Consider the following 12992-nt stretch of genomic DNA (forward strand, 5'->3'; position numbering starts at 1 on the left):
CCAAACACAAGTGCACCCAAATTAATACAAGAAATACGACTACAACTAAAAGTTCATGCTGGCCTACACACACTGATAATGGGTGACTTCAGTAACAATTCTCACCCATACAGATCATCCTGACAAAACTAAACAGAGAAATGTAAGTGTAAATGATGTTATAAACCAAAAGATCCTAACAGAAATTTGTAGAATTTACATTTAATCCCAATACAAAGGAGTGCACCCTCTTCTCAGTACTCAAGGAACTTTTTCAAAAATTTGTCACATAAGGAAAAACAAAGGAGATATCAATAAAAACACAAAATTTAAAACAATAGCTTGCACAAAACAAATCTCTGTAGATATAAAAAATTTAAACAATACCTTGCATCCTCTTTGGTTGCCATAGATAAAATCTGGATATTAAGAACAAAAAAAAAGTTTACAAACTTGTGGAAACTGAGTCAAGCCCTGGTGAAAGAAAAGTGGGTCATGATAGAAATTAAATGAAATTAAAAACATTTTTAGAAGTGAATGGAAATGAAAACACAACTACCCAGACTTATGGGACACAATGAAGGTGATTCTAAGAGGCAAGTTCATAGCACTGAATGTCCACATAAAAATAATTGACGACTCTTTTCCAGGACAGGCTCTAAAAAAGCTGCAGAGAAACCCTGTCTCGAAAAACCAAAAAAAAAAAAAAAAAAAAAAAAAAAAAAAAAAAAAAAAAAAAAAAAAAAAAATTGACGAGGTCTTATATTAGTAACTTGATATCACACCTGAAAGTTCTAGCAGGGAAAAGTAAAAGCAATAAATCCAAAAAGTGTAGGCAGTAAGCAATAATCAAACTCAGGACTGAAATCAATGAAATAGAAACAAAGAAAGATGATATAAAATAGCAATAAGACAGAGTTTGTTCTTTAAGAAAGAACAATAAAGTTGGCAAAACATTAGCCAAATTAACTAAAAAGCATAGTAAGAAGATTTAATTAACAAATTAAAGATAAAATGGGGACATAATAACAGACACAAAGGGAATTCAGAGTATAAGAATATACTCTAAAAACTCGTATTCCACCAAATTGGAAAATCTAAAAAAGGGGATATTTTCTTCATATATACCATTTACTATCAAATAAAGATAAGCAATTTGAGTAGATCTATGACCACAAGTAAAATAGAAGAAATAATTAAAAGTTCACAAACCATAAAAGGGCAAGAGCCAAATGAATGTAATGCAGAATTCTACTAGACTTTCAAAGAAGAATTAATGCCAAAACTTCTCAAATTATTACACAAAAGAGAAACAACAGGAACATTGTCCAATTCTTTTTATAAGAACACAGTTCCCTGATACCTAAAAGATATAAAGACCCAGCAAGAAGAATTAAAAATAAATTTTCCGTTTCAACGTAAATGCAAAATTTTCAATAAAATGCTTGCAAATTGAATCTAGAAACACATCAAAAACTTCATCCAGCATAACTGAGTAGGCTTTATGCCAGAGATGCAGGGATGGTTAACTTATATAAATCGACAAATGCAATTTACAAGCTAAACTAAAAAATGCTCATTTCATTAGATGCAAAAAAAATGCCTATGAAATATTTTAACACCGTTTTTTGAAAAATGTTCTAGAGAGCTTAGGAATACAAGGGAGTATCTCAAAATAATAGAACCAACTTGCAGCAAGCCCACAACCAACAACATTCTAAATACAGACAAGCTCAAAGCATTTCCGCTAAAATCAAAAACAAGACAGGGTTGTCCACTCTTTCCATATCTACTCAATACAATACTAGAAGTTCTACCTAGAGCAATATGTCAACCGAAGGAGAACAAGGGTATACAAAGAGCAAGGGAAGAAGTCAAATTATCATTATCGATGATATGATGATATGCATAACTAACCCTAAAAATTTCATCAAGAAAATTATAGAGTGAATATGCAGTTTTAGCAAAGAAGAAGAATCAAATTTACACACAAAAATCAGTAACCTTCCTATCTACAAATGACAAACAGATTGAAAATGAAATTGGGAGAAAATATCTTTCACAATAGCTTCAAATATTATAAAATATCTTGGATAAATCTAAAGGGAGTAAAAGACTTGCATGATAAAATTTTAAGACATTGAAGAAATCCCAGCATGATTGTAGAGAGTAGGAAATAGAGGAACATAAAATGAATAGTGGAAACACTGTTGTTTCTATAGTCCTTTGAAAACCCAAGAGAAAGGTTATGGGAACTTGCAGAGTAAGGTTGACTTGGGTAGTTTCCTGTTTCCTTATTAGAGTGTTCCCCTCAAAAGCAACTAATGAGTAGATGTGTAGGAAAATATTCTAAAAACTCCCAACAAAGCACCATCTAGACTTCTATGAAGAGGAATAGTTGCACACATGTGACTATCTAATTTATATTATTTTCTCTTTATCTGCCTCCTCTTTCTTCATCTCTATCCCAAGCCCCTCTGTTACCCTCCCCCTCCTTCTTTCTCCACCCTCATCTCTGTCAGCAGTAAAGCCTAAAGCTACACGGTTCGTGTTTATTATTCTTGATACAAAAGTGTAACATGCTTAATAAAAACCCAGAGACAGATATTGAGTTCAAATTGAATATCAGAAAATCAAAGCAGCCAAACCACTAGAGAGTTCTTACCTCTGCCAAGGTTCAGACAAAGGGTCAATCCTGTCCTCAACATCACTACTGACTGAAATGCTTTCCACCAAGCCTCTCAGACTGCAATGAGTTCTTGTCTCCACTTCCCTTAAGTACACCTCTCTCCGCCCAGCCAAATCACTCCTTTCTCCACTTCCCTAGAGCTGGGATTAAAGGCATGTGTCTCCTGAGTGCTCGGAGCACCTTTGTGTGAATTCTATTTATCTTTTTTAGACAGACTCAATCTTGTGTAGCCCAGGATGGATGTAAGTCCTGGAATTAAATGTGTGTGCCAACACTCCCTGGCCTCTAGTGTCTCAGTTCTGTATTCTGATCTTCAAGCAAGTTTTATTTATTTGAACATAAATAAAAGATCACAATACAATAGGAAGCCCTTATTGAAATAAAGTGATGCATGTAGAAATATGAATGACTTTAGGAACTCAGAGGAAAAAACAATGAGTGGATAGGATCAGAGAGGAAGAAGGGAAAGGAGGAAATAAAAAAAAAACAATGTGTATTTCAAAATACTGGATCATAAGGTCTGGGAACAGAAAAGGGACTCACTAAGAAAAAAACTGCATATTTTTAAAGGTTTTGTTCCATAACGTTCAACAATAACCTCAACAAATTCCATGTATTTTGGCAACACTTTCTTTTTTTTATTGAAAATAGAGTATTGTTTCCCTCACTCTACTTCCTCTAGCTCCTCCCAACCCTGACTCCCTCTCCATTTCCTTTACAGAAAAGAGCAGGCCTCCAAAGATGACTGCCCAACAAGACAACATAGGACATAGCCCCTATATCAAGACTAGACAGCATCCCAATAAGAGGATAAGAGTTTCAAGTGCAGACGAAAGAGTCAGGGATACACCTGCTCCCACATTTAGGAGTCCCACAAGAAAAAAAATAGCAGCCATAACATATACACAGAAGACCTGGTACAGATTCCTGCAGGCCCAGTGCATTCTGGAGTCTCTGTGACCCCATGTAAGCACTGCTTAGTTGATTCTGTGGGACATGTTCTCCTTCTGTCTCCACCCCTCTGACTTCTATCTTTTTTCCTTCTTCTTCCTCAGGATTTCCACAATCTCTGGGTGAAGGGACCCAATGGATAGCTCCAATATTCATATTCTCTCTCTTCCCCTCCCCCTCTCTCTCTTCTCCACAATGTCTGTCTGTGGGTCTCTGCATCCACTCCCATATGCTGTAATGCTGTAGGAGGAAGTGTTATTGATGATGACCAGAAAAGGGACCAATCTATGAGACTAGCAGAATATTATTAGGAATCCTTTCTTTAACATTTGAAAATGACCATTTGTGTTTGGTTCTACCCTAGTTCTCTGGGCTACCCAGTCTCCAGTTTCTGGCCATCACAGCAGTGTCCAGCATGGGCTCCCTCTTGTAGAGCAGTCCTTAAGTTGAGGGACAACATCCTCTTTTTAGTGTTTACTTAAGTCTTATTGCATCTTGTTATGCCATGTTTGGCTGATACTCTGGGAAGACTGGTCTTTTCTGAAGGGAAAACAGGAGGGAAGGATCTGGGGCTAGGAAAGCTGGTAGGAATAGAGGGAGTGAAACTGCAGTCAGGATGTATTGAAAACAAAACAAAATAATGTTTAAGACTTGCTAGAATTAGAATTAACTAAAACTAATGAGTTTAGTTTTTCAGAGGTGACTTTTTGTTTTGTTTTTGGTTTTCTTGTTTGTTTGTTTGTTTGGGTAAACCTAAAATAAGATTTTCATGATTGTTTCCATCATAATTATAGTCGTGGATAACCACTGACTGTTATTTTATTAGTATCCATTGGCCATTATTCCCTCCTCCCTTCTCCTTCTCTCCTTCCCAGTGTCATTCTTTTAATCCATGTTTCTTCCCTTCTCTTAGATTAAAATCAAACAACTTACAAAGAATAGTACATACCAAAGAAATGATTGAACCCAAATCTTATTCATCATGACGAATGTAAACAATCTAAACTTTGGCACTTTTTTCACCCTAATTGTTGGATCCAACCATCAAAACGTATTGAAATTAATAGTGCCAGTTTTCTACCAGAGTAAAGTTCCCTTGTAAATCTATTTGAAAATAGGATATGAGGTCTCATTCAATAAATCAGCAATCATTCCAATAAGGAAAGAAAAGAACATGAGAGAGTTCCTAAATATACTGTATACGTTAAGATGGGATGATAGAGCTAGAGTATTAATAAAATGAGCAGTTCTGGCCAGTTATTGCCAATGTGTTCTTATCATATACAAGTGGGAAGTTATAATAGTTTAATTCAAAAAATCTAAGGATTAAGGAAATGTTTGCTATGTTGTGAGAATTGAGAATATTTCTTCATGGAATTGACAGCATATAGCATATGTATTCTTTTATGTTTTTCATTTCAGAATTACAAGAAATGCCTTGTAAATGTATATTGCTCATTAGTTTATGAGGTAAAATCTCAAGCTTTCACTTTAATAATTTTACCTTAAAAATCATGGGAGCGGTAACACGGTCACATAATGAAATGTAGTGCAAATAAAAGTCCTGCCCTGTTCCTTAGTAACATACGGAGGACTTGTCTACAGAAACAATTCTAAAAATTTCCCCCATGGAAAGGAAATGTAATAATCTGAAATTCAAGAAATGTCTCATACAAAATGAAAAATGATTTCAAGGCTGTGCAGTTGGAGAATTGGCTCTCAGTGATGCATAATGTGCTCAGGATTTAACTGTTTCACAGTTCTGTGACCTTCAATAGAATAACATCCGTAATAATTACAATAGCTGCTATATGAATACACAAGTGATGCCCATCAGACACCAGAGCTCAGCAAAGCTCTTGTTTCTCTTATGCACACACATTTGTGAAAGAGGCATCCCAAGGCTTCATATTTATTTTTCTAAAATTATGTTAATTTCTTATTTATTTCAGGCATTACTAGAGACTCAAAATTTACTGCGCACTCAGGTTGCAAATTTTACCTTCAACCTTGGATTTTCAGGGAAGTTTTACCACACAGGTAAGAAGTAGCTTTGTGTTCTCAGGCAGTTACATATAAACAGGATATAGACTTTTAAATGTTCTATAAGTAGTAGACATGGGATGTCTATATTGATTATGGGGGGGTGGGAAACTTGGGTTCACTGTATGAGTAGCTAGATCCAAATGTCAGAGAGTTTGTTTACTTGGGGAAAACTTCTAAAATAAAAGGCAAAAAAGAAATAGCATAGACATAAGGACTCTGTAAGAGGAACCATTCTCATTATGCCAAACATAACTATGAATCCCTTTGTTTGTGTCACGTAAGAGAAACACAGTATAGAAACAATGATGACAATAATGACATTATAAGATAAACAGAATTGGGCAGCATTTTTAACCCTCAAATGCTGGAGTTGATAGATACTTTGGCATACATTATTTTAATGGGATATGTATTCTATAGACTTAAATAAATTCAGTAGACCCTAAAAGTCATCATCTTATTAATTTACCTTCCTGTTGATTTACCTAAAATTATTTTTCCTCAACTCAGCTGATATCCATTAAAATCCTTGCAATCAGTCATGCATTTTTCCCACCTCTGTCCCGTTATCTTTCTGTTTATTCCCAGACCCTCATCAGACTCTCAAATCATGCCCGGTATTTATGTACTTTATGCTATCCTGTGTCTTACTTCTTTGCACATTCAGATTTTGACTTTCGCCTTACAAATATTAGTATTGCATTATATTACATTAAGGTATGCAGGTACTATGTTTATAAAATGTTTTGTCTTACACTGATGGAGAAACAGTAGTAAAGTATGTATTGGGGCCTCTATAAAGAGCACAGTCAAAATCTGTATCTATGGGTGCATTTTGACTGTAGGCCAAATGCTTTGTTTAAGGTGTTCAATTGTGGGAAACATATCATAGTCATCACTTACGCAGATCAGTGACTTATACGATATCCATTGCGAAGGTAACCTGCAATCACCCTATGTGCAGCTCACTTACTCAAGAAGACTGTCTAATGCAGAGTTCAGCAGGGTTCATTAAGACAGTGAAGGAGAAATGCCTTGCTGGTATTTTTTCTAATGTAAGTTGGTATTTTTTCTCCTTGGAAATATCTAAATTTGCTTAAAGAAGGGAAGTTAGTGCTTAGCTAGTTGGTAAATCAAATGATTATATATTTTAAAGGCCATTTGAAGAGAGATTGGGTCATCATCTCTGCACAGGCAAGGCAATTCTACCTTACAATTTTGAAAATCGTCGTGATTTTGTAAATCTCCTTCAAAAGCCTCCTTAAGAAATGAGTTCAGCCCTAAGACGCTCTGACTATGAAGTTATAAAGCAGATAACGGTAAAAGCCGTGTCTGCTCATGCAGGGGAATAAAGCTATGAGATTATTTGAGGTTCATACACAAACAGTACAATTTGGCCTTCAACACTCTCATAGTGAAGCAAATCCATTCTCTTGGCCATCTAGATAGGCACCTCAGTGTTTATTTCCTTCTTAGACATATTAAACCTGCCAGACAAGTTCAGAGTCAGTGTTGTTAGAAGTTATGGTAGTTCTTTGTAATTATCATAGGCCTGTGTACAGTGCACATCCATTAGGAAATACACAAGACAGGTTTTGTTAGTTTTGTTAATATTTCAAAAATAGTTATTACTATTCACCCCCAAAACACATCTTAATTATATCTTTGAAGCAGACTTCATTGACTCTGGAATTGGAACTAGCCTAGTAGAGAGAGAGAGAGAGAGAGAGAGAGAGAGAGAGAGAGAGAGAGAGAGAGAGAGAATGGAAGAAGTGTTCCATAATATGATGCAATGGAATAGCTCACTTAGCAAAGAAGACATATGTACATATAAACACATAAATCCTAAGAATTTAATTTTCTTCACATAAATATATAACTTCTATTTAACTGCTCTGTTGTGTTGTCTAAAGGAGTATAGAAAATCATTTTTCAAGTGCGCAATCGTATTCCGTTGAGTTCATATCAATCTATTTAGGCTTCAGACATTTCCTCAAGTGCCAAATGCTGAGATACCCTCTATCATAAAGGCATACCTCATCTCTGTCTAGTCGCAATTCTATCTGGAGATTCAACGTTATAGAAAAACAGGTCGAAAGCCAAGGAAGTTCATTGCTTCTGTGTGCTTGTGGCTGTGATGTGTGACTGTTTTCTCCTAGGATGGTCTGATTTCCCAGGAAGTAAGGATGCTGATTGATACGTCCCATTATTCTGAAGACATTTAATCTCATGTTTCTCGCGTCATGGTGACTACTATTGCATGGGTTAGCCGCCTCATTTGTTAGTGTGTGTCATGTGTTCTTTCCTATCCACCTCTCTGACCTTCACGTTAAAGCCAATCTCACCCCAAAATGACATATGACTAAATCTCCCCCAAAGAGTCATTCATCCACAGGTGGCAGATTGAAAGAGGAACACAGAGTGCTGATTAAAGAGAAAAAAAATCATAATAAAAGTAGGGAATTTAGAATATTTTTTTTTTTTTTAGTCTGAAAGTGCTTACACCTTAATTGAAAGTGGATCATGAAAGCTGCACAGAATAGAAACCCTATAGCTGAGGCCACCTTCCGGGAATGCTGTCCTCTTTATTTTTCACTGGACATGATTTCTAGTGAGAATTATTGCTGTTATTCTAATTTAATAATCAATTAGTCATCGTCACATCATGTCATTCATCGTCATGAATAACGTTTGGAAATTAGTTAAAATTGTTTTCCCAGGTGGTTACTTTTAGTCGCTACAAATTAACTTAATTTTAAAAAAATGTGTTAACTTCAAAGATGAAAGGAGGGAAATTGCTATCTCAGTTTTGTGATTTCCTTTACTCTTCTTTGTACGCTGTGGATTTAAATACCGATGTTAGAGACCAATGGGTTCTGGTGAAATAAATTTTGACATTTTATCAACTATATAAACATATACAATCTATGGAATCTATTTTGTGCCTCAGTTTCCACATCTACGAATGGTGATTATATTACCTCCCATATGTGGAATTGTAATTGCTCATTATTAGTAATTATGTATGAAAATAAAGGTCTATGGATTACAAATTTAAATCTGTTTTCAAATTTGAGGATAGTAGGTATCTTTTAATATACATTTATTTGCTAGAAAGAATCATATAGGTGGCTAATATAGGTGATTTATGTTAGATTTCAAACTGGGGACAAATGACTGAGGTGCCTATTTAACAGACCTGTCAGCCAGGTTCTCCCTGCATCCATCAGTCCCTACCTCTAGAAATTCATGACAGGTATTGAATGAAAACAAAATTAAAAAATATTTTTTATTTAGAAATTAGAATATTTCATGTGTAATAAACATATTTTTGTGCAAAAGAGATAAAGCAGCTAATGAAATGGATTGACTTTTACTTTACTCTTACAACTTTACCTTTGCATCTGTTAATCTATAGTCCAAATTTTGCTGAAAAGCACTATTTATTTTGGACCTTGATTAGTAGTGGAACATTCACCTTGTGTTCAGAGTTCATTCCTTAGCAATGAAAAGACAAAATCAAAAACCTTATTTTGACAGATTTAAAGACCTTTCAGAAGCATGTTATTATCTCAAAGTAATAATCCAGTAAAATTGGTGACAAGAAGATTAACCTTTTGTGTATTTTATTCTGATGTAAAACATGTACTCTAGGAAATAGAAAATTTTTTAAAAAAATATCATTTTAAAAAGAACAAAACCTACTTTATATTAATGATTCTTTAGACATAATTTTGGTTTAGTTTAGAAGTAAAAGGATTAATTGGAATGCAACTAATTTAATATCTTTAACTGGTGTCTATATGGTCATTATGAGCTACAAATAACATTTTATTCTATAGCTTAGCATACACGAGTATTGAAGAAGTATGTGCCTTGACTGGCAAAATATAGCATTTTAACATAAAATGGAAATCATTTTAAATTCTACTGTGTCCTACCAGCATGACTTGCTATCATATTTTTCATAAATCTATTTAGAATGTTAAGGGTCAGTCTCATGTGGTTCGAATTATATGACCAGCATAAAATGAAAAAGGTTGGCAGAAATTAATCTATGATATTTAAAAAGCAAGAAGCTTCAATCTGTAACTTTCAACCTTGCCTAAAGAGTTTGTCAATTAGCATAATCTCTGATATAAAATTGCTGATATTTTATGATCAGCCATTCAACTCTTTATATCAGTATTCTTCAGATTGAACAATTGACCTTGTTCCTGGTCAAGGAAGACATCAGTGCCTCCTGTCACACACAACAATAATCAACAGAGCTGAAAGGAAATGAAAATATTTCCTAAACACTTTATACTCAGAGAGAAACAGTCTAGTTTTATTTGGGGTGGGGGAGTAATCAGCAATTATTTGATTACTTGTTACATAAGTGACTCCTTCAAATGCATAACTCAGTCTGTTTAATTACAAAGATAAGAAACACCAGTAGCATAAGTATTTCACTAGTGGAAATGGTAAATAATTCTTAGCTTGGATTTCAACTTTTGATGGTCTTAATATACTAAGGTGAGTCAATGAATTGAGAGTCTGATGCCAATAGTTTTAGACAACTTAAGGAAATCATAAATGTTGTCTACTTATCTCATTCATAGTATTTCTTAAATTTCTAAATTTCTTTAACTCTTTTTGACATGAGGCTGCTAAGGTTGCTGACTTAAGAAAGACAGAATTAAGTTGCTTAGTATTCAGTGTTCTTGGAAAGTAGCATGCCCAAGTGCTGATTAATAGATCTAATGCTTGGCTTTAAAAGGTATGATCTATGCAGGCTCAACCTTTAAGAATGTGTAAAAATGTGTCACTTAAAAGCCAAGCAGTTCAATATCAGCTGGCTTGATTTTCAGAAGATGCTTGTAGTCTGCCTCTTCTATATGGATGTCACAACATGAAGTGCTTCCATAAATTGATCTCATTGACCCTTTACTACCTTATGACAAAAGCATTTGCATCTTTGGTTTAAACCAGGAAAATGGGACTCAGAATTACACCTCTTCAAAATCAAATAGTTAATTTCATAGGAAACAAGGTACTCACTTCCAGGAACTGAATCCAAACTGCATAACCCATTTAATACTATTTCTTTCATACTGAGGAAATCTTTTTTGTAGAACATGCAAACAATGTTTTAAGAAATATTTAAAATAAGGTTGATACACTGTTCCTTAATTGAATGAAAAACAAAAATTTGAAACCCACCTATTAAGTATATTGTGTTAGAAAAGAATAAGCGGAACAAATGCACACTAAAAGCCAGAACATTTTAGATTACTTACATAATTAGTATTTTGACAATATATAACAATGCTATATGACTAAATTCAAAACATTTTTTTAAAATTAGTCTACATATTATTGAATTATATAAAATGCATATAGCTCCATACAGCAAAGTATTTCTGGATAGCTATAATAAGATGAATTGGAAATATTGTTTCTGTTTTCAGATATAGTTTCACAATGCTCTTCATAGGCATTGAGCTGAAAACTATTTCTATAATGAGAAAGATATACTTATTTCCAACTAATTCTCAAGAAGATTTCTCTTTCTTTAGAAATAATTTTAAGATTCATTGTCAAAATTTTATGAAATTATTGGAGTCGATATAAACTTTATTATAAAACATACTAAATTGGAATTTTATATGTGTAGCATTAACTTGAAATATAAAGAAGCAAAAGTGCTTACAGAATAATTGTTCAGTTTTAAAGTAAACACCAAAATATTTTAAAGACGAATCCAAAAGTACTTCCCACTGGTTCATTCTAAAGGTTGCCTTTGTTCCATCTCTATTTTACTTCATTTTGCCTTTATAGGTTACTTGTATTTTCCACATTCCTTCAATAAATTTTTGACAATTTTATAATCAGAAGAAATTTAAAAAAATTAATAAATTATCAACTCAATTTTATACACACATACAAAATGTTTGAGAAAAACGTAATACCCTCCAATCAAATTCTCCATATACACTAAGAAATCACTGTGAATATAATTATATTTATAGATCTTTATTGTTTATTACCAGCATATGCTCACAATTCTAAACACCACCAATAATGACTAGTCTTAAACAGTCTGTTTGATCCGTAGTACCCATCACACCGTACTCATGACCCTTGTCTCTGATGTAGCTTAGACTCAACTTATTCTTTTTCTGTTAGAGAATAGCATGAAGAATGAAATAAATCTTACAAAAACAAGGTCATCATTGAAGCCGTTATCACCTCATGTTTTACAGGGACCGAAGAGGAAGATGAAGGGGATGACCTTCTGCTGGGGTCTGTGGATGAGTTCTGGTGGTTTCCTCACATGTGGAGTCACATGCAGCCCCACCTCTTCCACAACGAGTCCTCGTTAGTGGAGCAGATGATTCTCAACAAAGAATTTGCCCTGGTGAGTGTATTTGATTGTGGCATTTCCCTCTATGGATTGTGATCTAATAACAGCTTCTGTATTGTCCCATTCCTGCATGTGCTCAGCTGTTTTACAATTACCACTGAGCATGGAAGTTGTGAAAACAGACCCTACTGTCTCAAGTGCTAATATGTGTCTATTTTTCCTTCAGGGAATAGAGTACCCGCCCCTGTTTTAGGTATTACTTTGAGTTTTTTGTTCTTTCAAAACTATAATAATAGACAGAAATCGTGTCTTCAGAAAAATAGCAGGGTGAGCATTCTCATGTATGCATAGTGAGGCATGTTATCACAAAAGTGTGGGAATCCTCTCAAATGCCGGAGTTCTTGGTTCTGGATCCCATCGTGACTACCAACAAGTCCTCAGATCGGTGCCACTGCAGAAACCTTCAGGTTTGAAAGGTCATATTTGGAAGCGTAGCCCTCAAGCAAATACACTGGACTCCTGTAAAGTTATACCTGCTTCTTTATTATTATTTTGAAAGAACACCTCATTTTTCTTTCTAAACTTCAAGGACAGAGTCATAACTACATGTTGAGGGTCCCGACTCATAAATGTGGAAAACAAAAGTGAGTAATATGATGAATTTGGGTGTGAAAATGCCTTAATTGAACTCTTTCCTTCCATGAATGGCCCCCTGATGTAGTACAAATCACTTAAGCCGTCTGTGTCCTGGTTTCTCTCACACACAAAAGAATGAGGCAAATAGGAAGAATTAGCATGTAGTAGTGCTGTGCAGATGCACACCTAAGTTTCCATCAGAGTTTAACACTCAATAAGCCTTCCATGTGTAATGTTTACCCAATTATCTCCTGTCTAAATGCACACAGATATGCAGTGATATGTTGCCTTAAAGAGCTATACGCAAATATTTTTAATGGAGATTAATGAAGGAGTTAACCT

General features: G+C 34.5%; 1 protein-coding gene across 1 annotated transcript in view; it reads left to right on the forward strand.

Moving 5' to 3' along the window:
* The window catches only part of Ndst4 (N-deacetylase and N-sulfotransferase 4), a 233409-nt gene that overhangs the window by 80589 nt on the left and 139828 nt on the right, over positions 1-12992 (forward strand). Inside the window, exons 2-3 of the mRNA XM_038311564.1 lie at positions 5572-5659; positions 11914-12068. Of these exons, the coding sequence (XP_038167492.1) occupies positions 5572-5659; positions 11914-12068 (243 nt within the window). The remainder of the gene's footprint in view (positions 1-5571; positions 5660-11913; positions 12069-12992) is intronic.

The sequence above is a fragment of the Arvicola amphibius genome, chromosome 14 (genome assembly GCF_903992535.2).
Source record: "Arvicola amphibius chromosome 14, mArvAmp1.2, whole genome shotgun sequence".
In the NCBI taxonomy this organism is placed as follows: Eukaryota; Metazoa; Chordata; class Mammalia; order Rodentia; family Cricetidae; genus Arvicola; species Arvicola amphibius.